General features: G+C 40.6%; 1 protein-coding gene across 2 annotated transcripts in view; it reads left to right on the top strand.

Moving 5' to 3' along the window:
- The window catches only part of NOTCH2 (notch receptor 2), a 189,632-nt gene that overhangs the window by 112,229 nt on the left and 57,528 nt on the right, over positions 1-19,875 (top strand). For both annotated transcript variants that reach the window (XM_015147334.3, NM_001260662.1), the window contains 2 exon segments: positions 1,982-2,104; positions 19,539-19,772. In XM_015147334.3, the coding sequence (XP_015002820.3) occupies positions 1,982-2,104; positions 19,539-19,772 (357 nt within the window).

The raw sequence follows: 19,875 nt of genomic DNA on the forward strand, positions 1-19,875 counted from the left end.
TAGTCAATCAGTTGTAAAAAGAAAACACTTTATTTCTTTTCTGTTGTGGTTCTGCTGAAATGCTTCTGCTTTCTTAATTTGTCTGTGGTTGGTGAATTCAGTTAGTTGTAACATTGGCTAGTATAAAGTTAGAGTCACAGTTTCTATTCCTTATAGTTTAGCTACAAGGGCTTTACTACCTCCCTGACACCCTAGTCAACTGTATTTAGTGTTGCTCATCAGAGAGATCGAGTTAGGGAGAGGATGATCATTGACATTTTAGTACACCACCAGACCTGTCAAGTTTAGCAGTTGTAGGCCAGGGCCCCATTTTTCCCAACAATCTAAAACTATGTCTTTAAATTTTCCAAAGAATATCTTCATCAAAAGCCTCAGACTAGGGGCTGGTCCTATGTTCACTCAAGGACATATTTTCACAGGTATTACTGGGCAGCAACTCTGAACCTAGTTCTTATTCAAGGACCTAGTAGATCCCATAGATTCTGTAGGGGTGGGCTTCAATGGCTTATCATTTTCTGGCTCATTAGTCTATTTGTAAGACTTATATTTCTGTATGAGTAATATGAAATATGAGTAATATACATTTTTGAAATTTGAGTATATTTTCATAGTCTCTTTCAGGCTTCCTTAGTGATTCATCTGCTTGAATGGACTGAGTACCAAATACTTAGAGAAATATAATTTCCTTCAATAAAGCCTTCAATGATTTCTGTCTTCCCTGGAGTGATTTTTGACTAATGTTTTTGGTCACTCAGTTTATACTTATTTATATGACTGCCATTGTATTAAGAGAAATCAGCCATGTTCCAATGTAGCAGAGCAGATGTAGAATGTCACAATAACTTATGGTGAGGAATAAAGCAAAGTGTGATTGATGTGTGTCCCACTCACCAGGCTGTAAATGCCACAAAAGCAAGGACTCACTGCTGTATCACCAGTGCCTAATGTAAGGCCCAGTAAGTATTTTGAGTGAGAGAGCAGAACCTTAAGGGATATTTTGAGGAAGCCAAATATGTAATCATACTATATTTCAAATAGGAGAATATTTATAATAGAAGCTGGTAGTCTTCTATTTAATTAGCTCAGGAGTTTGGTAGCAAGGAAAGAGAAAGGAAGAGGCCCAACATATAAACTACAAAGGACCACACTGTGGGCAGTTAGAGTGAAGTGTGGTGTACTAGTTTCATTTTTCATAAAAGAAAAAGTCAAGGGGAAGGAAGCAATGCTATAAGTTTAGAGAAGAGGCTGATGAATTTGAAGTGCTGGTAAGCTTAATTAGTAATAATGCCACCCAATTTTCAGATACCTTTTAACATTTGTATAGCACTTAATTCATGATGTGGCACTTATAATTAGAAAGACAGGATAGGCAAGTGGAATTAGCCTCATTTTTTACAGGTGAGGAAGCTGATGTGGTGCTTTAGCTTACCATGTACGAATAGCTTGCAGGTGGTGAGATTGGGACTGACCCATGTCTTCATACTTTAAGTTCAGTGTTTTTCCTATATCCTCCTCCACTCCCTTCCCCACCTGGCTTGGAGGCCTCCTAGCAATCATTCAAAGAAAAAAAATAAAAGGAACTTAAAGTTAATTAGGTAATATTTTATCTGTTCTTCCCATTAGTCTGGCATGGAGCTGTGGAAAATCTAATACCCTGTTTTTTCAGAACCCTTGAATATCTCTGTCCCAAGTAGACATTTATCATCCCTGGGATTTTATTTCTTGAAAACATTTTGAAATACTTGTGAGGTAACTATGAAGGCATGCCATTGGCACAATGAATCACTTTCACTGTCTAGCTATGCTTGAGGCCAGAGAAGACAGAGAATTGGGGATTTTTCATATGGTGAGTCCTGGGTGAGCAGCTGTTGAACTGAAGTCATGAAGTGGGTCTATTCTAATAACCATGTTCTGTGGGAACAGAGCAGGTCATTTCTTCTGTATGAGATTTCACCATTTTGTTTTGTTCTTTATTTACCAGGTTTTGAAGGGAGCACCTGTGAGAGGAATATTGATGACTGCCCTAACCACAGGTGTCAGAATGGAGGGGTTTGTGTGGATGGGGTCAACACTTACAACTGCCGCTGCCCCCCGCAATGGACAGGTATGTACAGTGTGGAGAATCCGCCAGAATGGGGTATGGATTGGTGACCAGAGGCAGACTGTTTTTTTAAAATATCAGTAACAAAAATCTTAGGCCTGCTCTGGAACCAGTATGTGAACTGAGCAGGATCTCCATGCTAGATCTTTGCTTATTGTACTAACCTCATACATTCTCCTATGTTCACTCAAAGACATATTTTCACAGGTATTATCAGCAACTCTGAACTCAGCATCATGCTAGATGCTGTGGCAGATAGGAGAGAAGAGCATTACTGCTACACTCTAAGCTTATTATCTGGGAAAAGCAGGACATTACCTGGAACGTAGTTGATGCTTAATAAATATTAAAGAGGAAAAATTTCCTGAAATGCTAAAATAAATTGTACAGGCTACAAGAGTTCAGAGCTTATTTGTTCATGGACAGAGATCTGTTCCATCTTAATGTCATGTCCTATAACTAGGCAAAGTGTTGGGCAGGTACTCTTAATGACATTATTTTTATGATATGCATCCTACATTTGTTTTTTCTTCTATCCCTTTTTGCACACAGGACAAAAATAGATTTTTCTGCCTCTAACATTAGAAGGGTAGTCTTGCTTAATTTTACAGCATCTTGGAAGTTTCTCATGTAGTCTTAGGAAGGTTGAGTGATTTATGCAGACATTTGATTCTAATTTCTCTTTATATTTGTTTATCTACTGAAAGTAGAGACAATTAAGAACTGATTAAGGGACTAAGAGCTGGGCCTTTTTGAGAGAAATTAATTTAATGTGGAAACCCAAGAGGAAGTTAGTATTATAAGAAAAAATTACAGCACCAGTAGTGGGGCTATCTCCTACAAAGAATCTTAATGTTGAAGTGCAGTCGTTACTACCTGGTATTCTTTAGTGTCTCTGAATTACTTTTCTTTATCTATAGCATCTAATTATTTAGAGTACTCTTTAAAGCTATAGACTATGAATAGAAAAAGATGGAAAGCATTTAAAAACTCAATCACATGACTTCATAGGGAGGCCAAACATTTCTACTTTTAATCCCCAAACTGTCCCTTTTAATACTTTCCCACCAGGTTTTCCTAGAATTGGGAGTTCCCCTAGAATTTCTTCATGGTGTCTTCATCCTAGAACTACACTTTTAGCCCTCTGTACTTTTTGTCACATTCTCCCTTCTAGTTTTTGCCGTTTTTCTGTGGTAGACTTTTCAGAGGCCATTTTTTCAACTTAAAAAAATTACTGTAAAGTTATTTACATGACATATAGTAACTGGAAATTTTTTTTTTCTCTTCTTAATGATCCTTACAGTATTGGACAGGATGAGACACTTGTTAAGAACTTGACCACATTCTGATCTCTTCCTTGCTGTGTGAGAGTAACTGTGTAGTGCTGAGGCTTCTGATGCCAGTGAAGATTAAACAGCATTGTAACATTGTTGCTGGTTTTTATTTGATACCACACTTGGTTTCTTGCTTTGATATTAATTAGGAAGGCCTGCTCTTGGGGAAAACTTTCCCAGTGAAATGATATTTTATTCAAATTTCTTATCCCAGGACATTTAATAAATGCCTCTTTTTGATAGAAGTCTTTATAAGATGTTTCTTTTTTATATTTTCCAAAAAGGGTAGTGGAGATCATGAATAAGTTTAATGTGGCAATTTTATTTCTTTTGATTTGCTGTCTGTCATTTAGAGTGACCTTCAGTTTTTTTGTTATTCATCACAGGTTTTCTTCTTCACTCATACCAATTCTTTGATTCCCAATGAGAAGCCTTGTTTTTGCCCTGCCCATCATCAACAGGATAAAGTCTAAGATCCTTCTCCTGTTATATGAAGCCTTTCATGGCCTCAGCCCTGTCTGCTTCCCCAGTCTCCTCATGCATCGAGCGGCATGCCCTAGCAGTTCTCTGCTCCCAGTTTTCCTGTACATACTGCGTAGTACTTCACATCCTGTGTCTTCATTGACACCATTCCTTTTCTCTAGGGCTTCCTTCTCCACTCCTCCCCCATTTTTCTCATCATTTTTGGTGTGCTTGACTCAGATCAAGTGGTTACCTCCTTCAGGAAGGCTTCTGTGATCTCTCTCCAGGCTGAGCTGAATGTTCTACTCTGGACTCCCTTAGTACCCCCTGTGATAACAGTTACCACGTTTGTATTGATATTATTATATGCTTGATGTGAGGGATGTACCGAGTTATGGGGGCGGTTGGACTATTGATGACAGCAGTTACTAGCACTCCTTACAGACCTTTGTTCTCAGTAGCATGTAGCTGAGCTATTTACCATCCCAGCCCCTATCCCATTGTAAAGAGAAAAGCAGAAGGAAAATTTTGTGTCATAGGGCTTATATTTCTACTGATATTAGATGTATACATTCAGATTAGTATTTTCTGTGTTACACGAATTAAGTGAATGGAGCAGGGATCTAGTAGGAGTTAACTAATGTTTGTTAGCATCCAAATACTGTGCTGATTACAATGTTTTATCTTGTACAATCTTTGCAGTAACTGTATTAGAGACAGAGTTTAAATATCCTTTTTTCAGATAATGATGCATATTCAAAAGGGTTAAATAATTTGCCCAAGACCTGTAGTGGTTAGGTTAGGGTTTGAATCTAGGCTTATTGAACTCCAAATCTGTGCTCAAATCTGTGGTCTTTTTTCTATGTGAAATTGATTTTATGAGTTATCTTGTTTTATTTGAATAACTTTTGGGTTTTCTTAATAGACTGAAAATTTCATTTACAATTTCATTATCCTAAGATTTGGTGATTTACTCCTTGTGTTTTCCCTTTTAGAGAACCTAGCTGGTTACTTTGAGGTTAGAAGTTAACGTTATGTAAATGCTTTAGATTCAGTCTGATGCTTTTTCACTACACCTAAGAGACTACTACAACTTTGTTCAGAATTCCTTTTACAACTTCCAGCTGTAGACTTGAAGCATTAACTATTTGGTCTGGCTTTTGACAAAATGGAAAAGGAGGGGTTGGAGTAGTGGGTTGAGGAAATGAAGGAAATGAAGTTGCCAGCTATCTGAAAAAGAATGGGTAGGACTATAGGGCTGAGAAAAGATAGGCATTAATTTTAAATAAATGGAGATTTCGAAATTTGCCATTCTTTTAATGAGAAGAACCTGATAGTTACAGCTTTGTTTTGTAAGTACATATACATAAAAGGCTTGGTCTTTTGTAGCAAGTTCTACACTTCAAGATGAGTAGAATTTTTTCCAGCTCTATTCATGGTTTGATTTAAGATAAATATGCCAGCCTCCTTTTCTCAGCAGCCTTTATTTGCTGTTATCTCTTTCTTGGGATATTGAAACAATAAAAAAATGCAATAAAAAGTTTATTTTTTCATTTGTTCTGCAAACAGCTATTATGCTAAACATTCTAAATCCATCCTATTCTGTACGGTGGCCCCTAGTTTCATCTTGCTATTGAGCATCTGAAATATGGCTAATGTGAATTGAGATGTGTTGTAACTGTCAAATAACTGATCTTGAAGACTTAGTATGGCCCGGCACAGTGGCTCATGCCTCTAATCCCAGCACTTTGGGAAGCTGAGATGAATGGATCTCTTGGGCCCAGGAGTTTGAGACCAGCCTTCGTAACAAGGCAAAACCCTGTCTCTACAAAAAATACAAAATTAGCTGGGTGTGGTGGCGTGCACCTGTAGTCCTGGTCACTTGGGAGGCTAATCACGCCACTGCACATTCCACCATGGGGGACAGAGTGAGACTGAGAACCTGTCTCAAAAAAAAAAGAACTTCATATGGAAAAAAGATATCTTTTTAATAATGTTTAAATATTGAGTAGATGCTGAAATAATACATTTTGGTACATTGAATTAAATATTAAAATTAATTTCCCCTATTTCCTTTTTAATTTAAATATTTTAGTAGCCACTGGAAAATTTGAAGTTATATCTGTGACTCTCATTACATTTCAGTTGGACAGCATTAGTTCAGATACAAAAATGGTCTATCGGTATTACCATTGCTGCTGCTTTGTGGAAGCATCTGTTCTAGCCCTGAGGTAGAGGAATAGATGGTTTCCCCATGGCCTGTGGGCAGAACTGTGTTATACCCCACTGCAGGCGTTTTTACCTACAGTGGCTGTCTAATTAGTGTTTGTTTGTGCCTTCAAAAACTACCACTCTTGTGGACTAGCTTAAGCTCAGATGGAAAAAAGAAATTGGTCTTCGGGAGTGGGTGTGGGGAGATGATTTATTTCTTTATAGGAATTGTCTTAGAGGGGTAAGCCTGAACACTGGATGTTCCTTTAGGAAATAGAAGTAGACCTGATAGTTGGATGAAGATAGAGCACAAATGTCTTTATTATACTGTATTTGGCCTCAGGCCATCTTATCAGAGAATTTCTGCTCTGGCAGATACCCATTTAAGGAAAAAAAGGTTTTAAAGGGCTCAAAATTTATTAGAGCAGCATAGATTAATGTTTTGTCTACGTAGACTGTTATTTGAATTTTCTTTTTGAAGGTTCATTTCCTTCAGAATTTAAGTTGACCCTTAGCTCAACTCACAAATTCCTCTCTGTGGCTGCTTTTGACTTTGGGCTCACTTCTGGGGCAGATGTGATTTATTTTCTTGTGCCTGTTATTAATCCAGAAATGTAATTTCAGCGTGGGCTTGGAATAGTGCTCTGGGACATGAAGCAGAAGTGAACAATGGAAGTTAGGTGGATATGAGTCAAAGAAAACTGACCACACTTTCTCTCAGCTCTCCTTTAGAGCATGATGAGCCTCAAGAGCTGGGGGAGGTTTCCATTGCTGTCGGTGCTCCCATTTCAGTAAAAATGTTTGGCGTGAGTTGCAAGTACATTCGCCAGAGGTGGCGCATCAGCTCCTCGTGTCTGGGAATGGAGACTTTCCTCATGGTGCTCTTATTCTGAGCTGGATGTTCCTGTCTCAGTCCAGCCTCTAGCTGGGGTGAGTTATTCTCTAGAGTGAGGCTTTTCTCACAACCATTTTTCTACTTTGTTTAAGACTGTAGGGATGGAGCTTTTTGATTGAGAGACTAAACTACTTAAATCTGGGACTGGAAAGGTATTCTCATTTGTATTCTGCATGGAGGAATGGGAAAAAGGTCTCATATTTCAATTTCTCTGCTGTCAACTTGATTGTGAGGACTCTATAATAAGCGTGTTCTCTGAATTCTACCTCCTCACCCCAAATTCAGTTTCCTATCAGTTGGGCAGACTGCCACAGTGCTAACCTGAAGCACCCTTGCCCCAGATGTCCCAGACTTGATTAGTGGCGCTGTTGGTGGAAACAAGGATGAGTAGATAGTCTAGCCCCACATGCAGGAGGTGAGACTGCAGGATCTTTCCTGCCCTACAGTCGGTGACTCAGGGTGTTGCCTTGGCTATGTTACAGGCATGATCCAGTTTAACTTCATGGCTCTCTAGGCCCCCGTGGAATGGTTGTTAGTAGGTTCAATAATTTATCTCTTGGACCTACTTACAGATATTTATTGAACAACTGCTACACGGAATATATTATGCTAGATAGTGTAAGAGAAACAAAGAAAAAGATTCCTATTTTAAGAGTGGTAAAATTGACTAGGAACACATAAGAAAGTCCACACATAACCACACTAGGAAGTAGAAAGTATGTGTGAATGTGAATTTGAAAGAAACAGTGGTAGGAATTGGGAAGCATCTAAGTACTTGGTGGCGTAAGGAAGGTGATCGAGAAGAGTGAACTTCTGTTTTGAGTCTGAGTAATGGATGGGAACTGTTGACAGAGATGGAGAAATAGGATAGAGATGATGGTAAGTTGGAGATGAGTTTTCCAAGTGAAAAACGTGAGACCCAGGAGCTCAGAATACAGACAGGGACAAGAGACTCAGATTTTGAGTCTTTTGGTTACCATGGAATGTGTCAAGTCTGTGAGGGAAATTGGGTGGAGTGATAAGAGCAGAGGATTTGGACCCGAAGTATGAGAAACATCCACCCTTCAGAAAATGGATGAGGAATGGGATCCAAAGAAGGAAAGTGAGAAAAGGGGAGGTTTGAGAGGTGGGAAGAGAGCTCAGCCATTATAGCATCCTTGAGTCAAAGGATGCAGCCTTAGAAGCTTGCCGTGAACTCAACTCTAAACGCCTCGGTGGCAGCTCCTGTAATATTTCACTACTCTTACTGGGTTATGTGCTCAGCTTGCGTAAGAGACTATCAGTCTCTGGAAGTCAGGAAACTGCTCTTACTTATTTTGACCTTCCCAGGACTGATTTTAACAAACCATGGTTATTAATAAGTGACAACCAGGAGACTCAAATATGAATGATAACCGCAAAATGTTCATTAGAGTATTTGAGTTATTAGAAATTTTCTGAAATACAGTTTTAATACAAACAAGACTAAGAAGCTAGATTGCAGGAAGTTGAAGAAAAAAGTAGGCTTGGGGAAGGAGGAAGGAGCAAAATGTGTTTAGCTCACTGTGTAAGATTTTGCACAACTAAAAAGAAAGAGAGAGACACACACACACAACACAGGGTTATAGGAGGTAGAAACTTTATTCATCTCATTGACCATAGAGCTCAGCTACACTAAGAGCTAAGGCAGCTCAAAGGGCGTTGGCTAATGAAGTGGATTATTGGAAGGGGTTTACTCTTACAGGTTTTAGTGGAGAATACATTAGGTAAGATGTCTACTGGGAATGGGAAAGGAAGAAGATGGGGAAGTTATAGTCAGAGAGTGGAAGTACCAAGTTTGAGATCTTGGACAAGAACAATGAGTGTCTTGTAACAGGAGTGTAGAATGTGAGTGTGCTTGTGATATGGAGTGGATGCGGAGGTCTGTAAGGTTGAGAAAAGTAAGAACCCTTGATTCAGATAACCTTAGTGGTCCTCAACCCAAATATTGATTTCATGTGATACAGGAGAGGAAAGAGCAAGAACGTAAGCCACATTCTAGGAAGAGGAAATTGGTCCAGGAGAACAACAGACCATGGTGTGATAATTTATATTATACTATGTATTTTTTTTAATTTTTAAAGGACTTCAATCTATCTATCTAATTTTAATGTCAGAAATTAGAATGTATTTATTGATTTCTTTCTCTTGAAGATGAGGAATTAGCATACTTCTGATATCTTTCATTCACTCCCTAGATTTTATATAAATAATCTGAGTTTCAATATTTATATTATTGTTATCAAATTTATAAACATATGAATATTCTTTAAAATTATTCTTGATATTTACAGTTTTATAACCCAATTTATAATATTTTCGACTTTGTTTTATGTGTTACTTGTGTTGTGCTAACTACTAGTGCAATTATGTCACAGCATTTTCATTTCTGAGTTCCTTATTTTCATTCACATTTTAGCTAAATAAGTATCTTTGAATAATTTTATTTCAGAGGAGTTACATGTTGGACCCATTTGGTTATTCAAAAAATGTCTTGATTTAGTTGTCTTCATACACAAGTTGTATCTTGACTAGATATCAAATTCTTGGGTCACGAATTAATCTCATCAAGTTCTTACACATTGTTCCTTTGTGTCTTCCAGTTACTATTCTAGGGAAATGCAATGCCAGTTGAGTGTTTCTTCTTTTTCATACGTAACACTGGGCTCCCTGCTCTCTTTTTCATTTGTTGTACAGTTGTCAGGAAAACCTATTATCTTTGTATTAGATCTTCATTCTTTCGTCTGCAGAGCTAAAGTCTCTCTTGATTTTTAATCTGTTCATTTTTTGTTTTGTGTTCTGTGAGAGCTCTCTTAAGGTTCTTCTTTATAACACTGACTTATACTTCTTCATTGTCAGGTCAGTCCTTTGTAGCCTCTTCTGCCTGCCTCTCAGCCCCTTTGATCAGAGACTAATGTCCTATATTATTTTTTATTTCTTTGTAGAACATAAATATGTCTAAATGTCTTGAGCATACAGAACTAGTTCTTTCTAAATGTATTAGCTCCTGGAAGTGAATAATTTTCCCAGTGTGCTTTTCATCAATATCTTAAGCATTACATTCTCCATGTTTTATGTTGTAGACTCTTTCAATAGGTGCCATGTTGTTTTTTTCCATTTTATTCATTCTGAGCAGAGGAACTGCCTGCCCATAGACAAGGGAGGTGGGTACTCTTTGTATCTCCTCACTCTCAACCTGGCTGCAGCTAGTTTTTCCTCCTGGTGCAGCGAGGGGCTTTTATGTAAACTGGCTCAATAACCCAGCAGCCTAAGGAAGTGGGGAGAGCCAGAGAGTGGGGCCTCCCAGCAGGAGACAGAAGCTTGACACCACTTTATTCTCTGTGGCGGGGGTCAGCTTTCTGAATGCCCCGCACTGGCCCAGCCTCCATGGCAATCCACACAGAGGCTGAGCCTGGATGCTTTTCAGTGCTGCTGCCTTCGGAATCTGCCCCAGATGCACTGCAGTATTTCTCGTTGCTATAGTGGCCACAGGAGCCTGGACTCTGCAGTGCTTGAAGTTTTTGTTGACCTGGAGGGGTGAGGTGGAGTTCAGTCCATTCTCCTCACTGCAGCAGAGTGGACTTTCTGAAACACGCATTGGATCGAGTCATTTCTTTGCTGGAAACACTTCAGTGGGTCCTCCTTGTCTTTGGATTTAGTCCCAAGGCTGTGCATGTAACTCCCTCTCCAGCTACACCTCTCTGCACTCCCCTAATGCATGTCTTATAATTCAACCACAAGAATTTTTTTTCATTGCCTCAAGTGAGCCATGCTGTCTCTTCAACTCAAGCCTATACTTTCTGCCTGAAATACTCCGTACTCCACCCTTTTTCTACATACCCTCTCACACACTTCTTCCCTCTTGCACGCTCCTCCCAGGCCTTCTCTTAAAAGTTTCATTCTCTAGTTCCTCTCTATTCTCCCTGCTCTGTACTCCCAAGGCAATAGGTATCTATGAAAGCACCTGTCACTCTGTGTCATCATTGTTTGTTTGTTTATAAATCTGCTATTTGTAAGTTCTGCAGGCAGAAGCCATGGCTGTTTTGTTCACCATTATAATCCCAGTGTGTATAGTCGGAGCCTGGCACATTGTGTTTGTGTGCGTGTGTGTGTGTGTATACATATATATTTTTTAGATAACGAATGAATGAATTACAGCATTCAATTTTCCAGTTGTTCCCAGCCCAACTTCATCTCCAAATTCACAGCTCTTCTTACCTTTCTAAGATACTTTAGTATTTTTCTTCAGTGTGCACCAAGTTTGTACTAAATCTGTAAATCTAGACTAATTACATATGAAGACTACATTTGACAATCAATGTAAAGCACTTATTATCACATCTGGAACCTAGAAATAACTCAGTACATATGTTTTTACTGCTGAGGTTAGTAGTGATGTTGGGGAATAAAGAGAAAACCCACCCTTTCTCCCCTAGTTTCTTCTTGGTGGCAGTGTTTGAAAGAGGAGGACTGCAGGAGCTCTACCGCAGAGGGCTGACTGGACTGGTGCCTTTAGGGAAAACTCAGGTTTCAGTCAAAGAAGGAAGTTGTGCACCTTAATGTAGAGTTGCCCTTGAGGTGTAGTTGAAGGATTAGTGTGCAAAGGCAAGGTGAATCTGGGTGTGGTATACGAATGAGATGGAGTTTAGTGACACAGGAAGGGGACTGGGATGAGGGGTTTCTGTGTAGACTGGTGGTGTAGACAAGGGTGACAGTCGCTTGGGGTAGGAACAGAATAGAGACACTGTTTGTTGCTATGAGAGGGGTGAGTTGAAAGATGAATATTATTTTGGGATTAGGGTAACTTAAATAAGAGAACTTTAAGCAGATAAACATTCATTTAAGGAATATTTATTTAAGCGTGGGACTGTGTTGCATGCTGGGGATTCAGTGATGAGGGAAACAGCTCCCCCCGTTTCTTCATGGCACTGACAGTCCAGTGAGAAACACAGGCATAGACAATATAGTTCTCCGTAAAATTTTGAACTGTACTAAATGCCTTGCAGGAAACATAGAATGTATCTGGAGAGCATATTAACAAGCAGAACTAATTGTGTTTAGTGACAGGCAAGTAAGGTCTCTTTGAGAAGGTAACATTTTCGACATAGACAATGAGTAGGAGTTGGGGAGAGAGAGGATAAGACTATCCCAGGCACAAGGAATAACATGTGCTAGTCACTGAGGAGGGAAAGAATGTGATCATTTTGAGAAATGAAAAAAGCCCAGAGTGGCTGGAGCTAGTGGTATTTCGTGGTTAGAGCTTAAAGAGACAGGCAGAAAACACAGGGAGGTGTTAGAATTTTATTCTAAATGCAAAGAATTCATCAAAGGATTTGAACAAGCAAGCAGCACAGTCCACTTTACATGTTAAGATCATCCTGGCAGCTCATTAGAAAATACGTTGGTCATGATGCAGGGAAACCAGGCCTTTGAGAAGTCCTGAAAAAGATGATGGTGTCTAGAATTAGCAGAGGAATTTCTTGCGTTTATTCTGTATGAGTATCCTTTCCACAACTACATTATCCCCTTAGTCACATCGATACTCCCAGACCATCCTCTCAGTAGGTAGGGCCTGTAGACAGCAGTGTTTATACAGAGTGTTTCACCCAACTTTATTCCCTGCAGGTGATGGGACTCTCAAGCTTGTTCTTTGTTCTTCATCTCCAACTTCAGCAGCGTGATAGAAAGTCTCCTGTGTATAGAGCTGAGGTTTTGTAGGATAGAAGTCACAAGAATGATCTTCTGTGATACAGAAAGAGATGAAACTCCAGAACTCAGGGGCTTGGGTGACTGCTGGTTGGGAGGGTATATTGGAGATGGAGCTCTCTTGACTCAGCCATAGATGAGAAGGTAGCAGGGTCAGGGCAAGGGCCAGCCAAGCTCATTTTTTATTTGTTCCTGTTGTGGAGATTGTTGTTGCAATGAGAGTTGACCCTTAACAGGACCAGTGATGTGATCAAACTTTTTCCCACAGACTTCACAGTTGAGAGATGACTGGAAAGGGTGAGAGCCGAGTCTCAGCACCTTACTTTTTTCAATTCCTTTCTCTTCTTTTCTTTCTTTCTCTTGTTGTCCACCTCTATTTTTTACCCATCACTTGTAGCTCCAAGTCAAACTAGTGGTTTGTGGGTGGGGCCCTTGCCTTGAGAGAGCCGTAATGAGCTGTTTGTGTCCCCGCGTGTTACAGCTCATAAATGCTGACTGTTCCGTGGTCCTTGGCTCACTTGGCTGAAGCGTGGTGCTAATGAGGCCCAGGCCATGGTTTCTATTTCAGCACAGACCTCTTAGGTTCACCCTGTTATATTTACTGCCACAGCCTGTGCCCATAATTTTTGTTTTTGTTTTTGGTTTTTTTGAGATGGAGTCTCGTTCTGTCGCCAGACTGGAGTGCAGTGGCATGATCTCAGCTCACTGCAACCTCCGCCTCCTGGGTTCAAGCGATTCTCCTGCCTCAGCCTCCCAAGTAGCTGGGACTACAGGCATGCACCATCACGCCCGCTAATTTTTGTAGTTTTAGTAAAGACAGGGTTTCACCATGTTGGCCAGGATGGTCTCAATCTCTTGACATCGTGATCCACCTGCCTCAGCCTCCCAAAGTGCTGGAATTATAGGTGTGAGCCACCGCGCCTGGCCAACTATGCCCATAATGTTACTTGTTCAGCCTGAAGAAGCCAGAGGATGGAGCAACAAGAAAAGATCAGCATAGAGGTGACCCTACTCCTGCAAAACCAAAACAGGATACTTCCTTTGCTAATGGTGGGTTGATAATACCATGTTATCTTCACTTGTAGTACTCTTAGCTTCTTCCTCTTTCCCTACATCTCTCAACAGTCAGCTCAGATTGGCCTTCTTTATTTTGAAAACTAACTTGATCTGTAGCAATCTCACACCCCAAAGTCTTTATCAGCACTGAACTATTTTTGCTTCTAATTCTTTTGCCAACTAACTGTGCAAAGTTGGAGAAGTTGCTATACCTCTCAGGTCCTAGTTTCCTCATCTGTGAAATGAGCATGTTAGATTAGATGCTGTCCAAAGTCAGTTTCACCACTAGTGTCTAGTGCCGTGGCTGGCATAGATACCAAGGTGAATGGCAGACACTGTCCCTGTCCTCCTGAAGCTTATAGCAAAATGGGAAAGAGACTGTGAAGAGTAAATAAATATAAAATCACAGCTTGTGATACATTCCAGGATGGATTGAATGGAATGATGTAGTGGTGGAGAATCATGAGATGTGCATTTGTAGACCTACTCTATTGATAAGACAGTACCTAGCCATGTGAATAAGCAGGGAAAAAATGTTTCAGGTGGACAGAGCAGCTTCTGCAGCAGCACTGAGGCAGGAGGAAACTTAATGTTTGAGGAATCAACAAAAGTTATTGTGGTTAGCATAAACTGTACAAAGGAGAGTATAGATTTGAGTATATTTACAAGGCAAAAGTGATCAACCAGAAAATTGTCAGTAGTTACAGGTGGCACTCAGTGTTTAAGGTATCAGCCAAGGATATGCTAGTTTAACATTTCATTTCTGATTATTCCAGAGTCATTGTGGCATTAGAGAGGGTAGTTTTTAAAAACAAGTTGTTTTCTTTCTCTTTTGCCCGTAGGAAATAAGAGCCTAGTTCTCTACCTCAGTCCTGATGTTAAAAAAATGACAGTAGCCTGCAATATCTGGCAGGTGGAAATTAGTGAGAGGGATAATTATTGCCCTTGAAAACTTGCCTAACTGAGCTTTGTGCAACATTTTGGGAGTTCACCAGCAAAGTTTGTATGTTGACACAGGTGATGACACATGCTGACACTTGTTTGTATTGAAGATTTAGTAGCTTGGTAGGACATGGAAACAATACAGCTCTCCTGTTTCACCAAAGGCTTTTATTTGCTAGGTAGCCTATAACTTAGTGCTCCCTCCTCCTTTCCCTACTAACAAACTCATTTGCTTTTAATCCCTTCTATATTCTATTGTCTAACTTACCTTCAAACACAATATTGATCATGTCTTTCCTCATCCTCCTTTACTTGTTGTATCAAGTTCTGAATTCATACTCAAATTCAAAGCCTCAATGACCTCCAAATTTTTCTTCTTTTAAAACCCCAGCCAAAGAATACACTCCAGTTATTTTAATATGTTTAAGACTTAATCCTGTATTCCTCTGTAAATCTTCAACCACCAGCCCAGGTTGGTGCTTTCTTGCGCCAGTGGGATAAACTCAGTGACCATAGAGCATACACTTAAGACCTCTAGGTGATCGCCAAGAACTTTTACCACTCAAGTATCTAGTGACCTTGTGCCTTTATTCCTCTCTAATATGAGTGTTCCTTAACTGTCTTATGCACCTGTGCCTTCTCAGGGTGCTATAAGACCCTGGGATCAGGGACCTCATCTGTGGATTGTGTTGATCACATCCAGGGCTGAATACTCAACTCTGCTGCAGTCAAAGAGCATCAGATTTGCAGTCAGACCAATCCGGGTTTCAGTGCAGCACTCTCACTCACCAACCGTGTGAACTTGGGAAGATTTTGTTTCCTTTTTTTACCTTCCTGAACCTGAAGTTTTTTATTTTTAGGCTTCTGCACTGGTTTTTCCTGTGCCAGGAGGGTGGTGACGTGAAGCAAGTTGTTGTGTCGTAGCAGATGTTCCACTGGGAATTTTAGAATAAGCAAGTGTTATGGCCATCCTGGTTACTGTTCTTCCTAATCCGAATTTTAGAACCAGTTGATAGAAGTTTAATAGGGAGAAAATAATCTGGCAGAAATGGGACTAGGAGGAAATGTGAATCTGTAGAAATGTGCCTGAACCTTAGAGAAGTGTGATCCATCCAGTAGCTAATTACTTATAAGCCAGTGTCTTCTTGGATCTCTAAATTACCTGTCCCTAACAAGCACTGTCAAACAGATACATGGTCCAAAGGTGTTCAGTGAAGACAGGTAATCTTCAAAATTCAGTCTCATTCAAAAACCAGTGGACTGGCCGGGTATGGTGGCTCACACCTGTAATCCCAGCACTTTGGGAGGCCGAGGTGGGCAGATCACAAGGTCAGGAGATCGAGACCATCCTGGCTAAGACGGGGAAACCCCGTCTCTACTAAAAATACAAAAAATTATCCAGGCGTGGTGGCGGGCGCCTATAGTCCCAGCTACTCGGGAGACTGAGGCAGGAGAATGGAGTGAACCTGGGAAGTGGAGTTTGCAGTGAGCCAAGATCGCACCACCACACTCCAGCCTGGGCAACACAGCAAAACTCCGTTTCAGAAAAAAACAAAACAAAACAAAAAACAGTGGACTGTACCTAAAAATACATTTCCCTTTTAGACAGGAGTTTGCAGTCACAAGTGTTTCCAGCAACCAGTTGTTTGAGTCATGATGAGTCCTCACCTCCTCCATCCCATCCACTTCCCCATGCCTGTGTGCCCTTGGGAAGCCCAAGACATGCAGAGATGGCTTGATATGGTCAGATTCTCACCTCAGGTCTTTGTTAAGAATTTTGGAGTAAGGCAGCTCCAGTTCAAATCTCAACTGTCCTCCACTCACTGTCTTACAAAGACACATTATTTTACCTTTCTGAGACTGTGTCCTGAGATTTAAATGAGACAATTTTTATGAGAGTCCAAGCACAGTGCTTGCTTCTCAGTAGGCAGTCAATGGCTACTGGTTTCCTTTCCCAAGAGTGCCACATTTCCTTTCCTTTATTTACCTACTTTGTCTTGCTACATTATTTCAGTGTCTGCTTATTATAGTGCATAAGAAATGTATACAAAATAGCTTTAAACACATTGTGTCTTACAGTACCCAAAATTATCACAAAGCTTCAATAAAGGAAAATTACATCTAAATTGTTCACATTCAGCAAGTCAGTTTGGTTGGTGGGTATTGTGGATATTTGAGTTAGCATAAATATAATAGATGAGACTCAGCAATTTTCATGTTGCAGTAACTCTTCACCTACTTCTTGGTCATGTTTTCATTTCTCAATCCCACCTGCATCCTAATAACACAGCTCTCATTACTTTGAGGTACCATTTCTGCTAGCACTATAAGACAGCAGAGTTTCTGTAATAAATGACATCATCTGCCCTGAGGGAGATTATTGCCAGTGTGCTCACTCCCTCCCTCCTTCACTCTCTGATTCCTTCACTCACTCACTGACTCCCTCCTTCCCTTTCTCACCTCCCTCCATCTTTTACTCTGTCACGCACTGCCTCCCTCGCTCACTCCTTTCAGTCACTCCCTCACTCACTACCTCAGTGTTCTCTCTTTCTTATTCATCCTCTCCCTCCCTCATTTCCCTCATTACCTCCCCCATTCACTGCCTCATCCCTCATTCACTCTTTCTGTGTTAATACTTTGGGTTGCAGTTGACACAACCTCGTTTCAAATTAGAAAGACCTGTTGCAAGGGGCATCTCTCAGAATGGCTATGCCACTGAGTAGGCTTACTAGTAGTTGGGCTTCAGTAACAATTGGAACCAACAACTTGAATGCCACCGTGTTTTTTTCCCTTTGTGCACATCTTTTCTATTGTTCTTTTTTTGAGATAGGGTCTTGCTCTGTTGCCCAGACTGGGATGCAGTGGCATGATCATGACTCAAGTGATTCTCCTACTTCAGCCTTCCGAGTAGTGCCTGCAGGCTGGTCTTTTAACTTGTGGGCTCAAGTGATCTTCCTGTTTGGCCTCCCAAAATGTTGGGTTTGCAGGTGTGAGCCACTGTGCCTGGCTCTCTGTGCACTGCTTATTCACCCATATCACTTTCTCTGCAGACCAGCCTCCTCATCTTTTTGGTCTATGTGGCAAAGTGGTCCTACTCCAATAATTTGGGAGAGATACAGCGATGTAGCTTGGATCAGATGCCCATCTTAGGTCAGTCAGCTATGGCCAGGAGGGTTTGATCATGTAAAGACGTGGTTGCTTCTTCAAGAATTATATGGCTGGACTTAGGAGAGGAGCATGGAAGGGTTATGCTGAACACAGAGTTCCAGAGACATCCACATACCCATCCTGCCATCCTAGGCAATTGGCTCTTGGCTGGGAATACAAAAAAAAAAACCTCTAAACTGCAACCAAGTAGTGGGAGACAGAAGTACAACCAAATAAGTGTGATAGAGTGATATTGGTTCTATAGTAATGGAGGTACATGTTAGATAGGAATAAAGAACAGGCAGTCAGGTTAAGTCAGATACAACTAGCATCTGTGAGTAATAATGGCTAACAGGCCTTCTACAGTTACATGAGCCAGTCAAATTGCTAGGTATTCCGAGTCTGGAGATAGCCTTGGCATTTTCTAAGCGCAAATACTGTGTTCTTTTTTTTATTAGGAGGTCTCTTTATCAGAGTGCCTTTTAAAATTATTTGTTGAGTTTTATTTACAAAGGAAGAATGAAGGACACCTTGACATTTTTTTATTTTCAACAACTTACCATGTTTTAGAGAATTCGGATGATCTAAATTTTAGTTCCTTTGGTAGCTCTCTAAACTGTTTTTAAAAGACCTCAAATAAAACCAACCACCAATTTATTTTATAGCTCATATGATCTGGCCCTATACTGCTTTTGTTAACCACAGATTCTTGGGTTGTAAGTTGAAGACATTCTCTTGTTCTTTGTTAAGGGACTTAAGAGCCTTTGCCTTAGTCTCCATTGTTGCTATAGTTGGTGGCCTGCAACCTAGCCAGATGTGGGCTCATGTTTAGCTTCCTTTAGTGTGGTCTTTTTCAGGCAGTGCATACCAGTCCTTTTTTCATCTCCTAGTACATTGGGTGGACTTTCCATGTCTTCTTCCACAAATCCCCATCCTTTAAGTATGGAGTGCCTCAGGCTGAGCACAGCTTGCTCCAGTCTCATTATTCTTGGCCTTGCCCTTCACATCCATACTTTATCAGAGATTTTCAACATCTTTCATGTCTTCTCTCTGCCCTATGTTGCTTGCCCTAACATTTTCAAAAATTAGACTTTTTATTTTCAGATACTTGTAGTTTTGCACAGTTATGAGAATTAATACAGAAAGATTTCCTGTACCCTTTATCTAGTGTCTCCCAGTGATAACATCATCTTATGGAACTGTTGCATAATATTATAAGCAGGGTATTGACATTGATACAGTCAAGATATAGAACAGTTACCCTAATGTTTGGCATATAGGTTCCTTTTCTTTTTTTTTCTTACTCATCTTTTATCCTCTTCTTTCCTTGCTCTTCTTACTTATATGTTCATTGACCCAGGGATTAGTTAACTCAAGGGTCCTACAGGTTTTACCTTCTCTCTGATAGGTTGGCTAAACCCTCATGTTGTTAGAGTTTCTAGCGGTAGGAACTATTCTATTCATCTTGAAATGATTTGCCTAGAATAAATGTCATTTGGATGGCTCAAGTTGGCCTTAAAATTCATGTGAAGACCTGGCCTTCTGTGAGCTCTGCTTGCCTTAATTTCAGACAGGTCACTTGAAGATGAAGTGTGTGTGGGGGCTGGTATGGTACTAATCCTTTGAGACTCAAGAGCTCTAATCAAAAGTAATTTTCCCCTAAAAGGACAGTTCTGCACAGAGGATGTGGATGAATGCCTGCTGCAGCCCAATGCCTGTCAGAATGGGGGCACCTGTGCCAACCGCAATGGAGGCTATGGCTGTGTGTGTGTCAACGGCTGGAGTGGAGATGACTGCAGTGAGAACATTGATGATTGTGCCTTCGCCTCCTGTACTCCAGGCTCCACCTGCATCGACCGTGTGGCCTCCTTCTCTTGCATGTGCCCAGAGGGGAAGGCAGGTAGGTTAGCAGAAGGACGGAGCTAGAAACGGGGAAGGGGCGGGGGCATTCAGGACTCTGCCTTCTCTTTCATCCCAAATAGCTGTATTCTTTGAGTTAACCA

The sequence above is a fragment of the Macaca mulatta genome, chromosome 1 (assembly GCF_049350105.2).
Source record: "Macaca mulatta isolate MMU2019108-1 chromosome 1, T2T-MMU8v2.0, whole genome shotgun sequence".
In the NCBI taxonomy this organism is placed as follows: Eukaryota; Metazoa; Chordata; class Mammalia; order Primates; family Cercopithecidae; genus Macaca; species Macaca mulatta.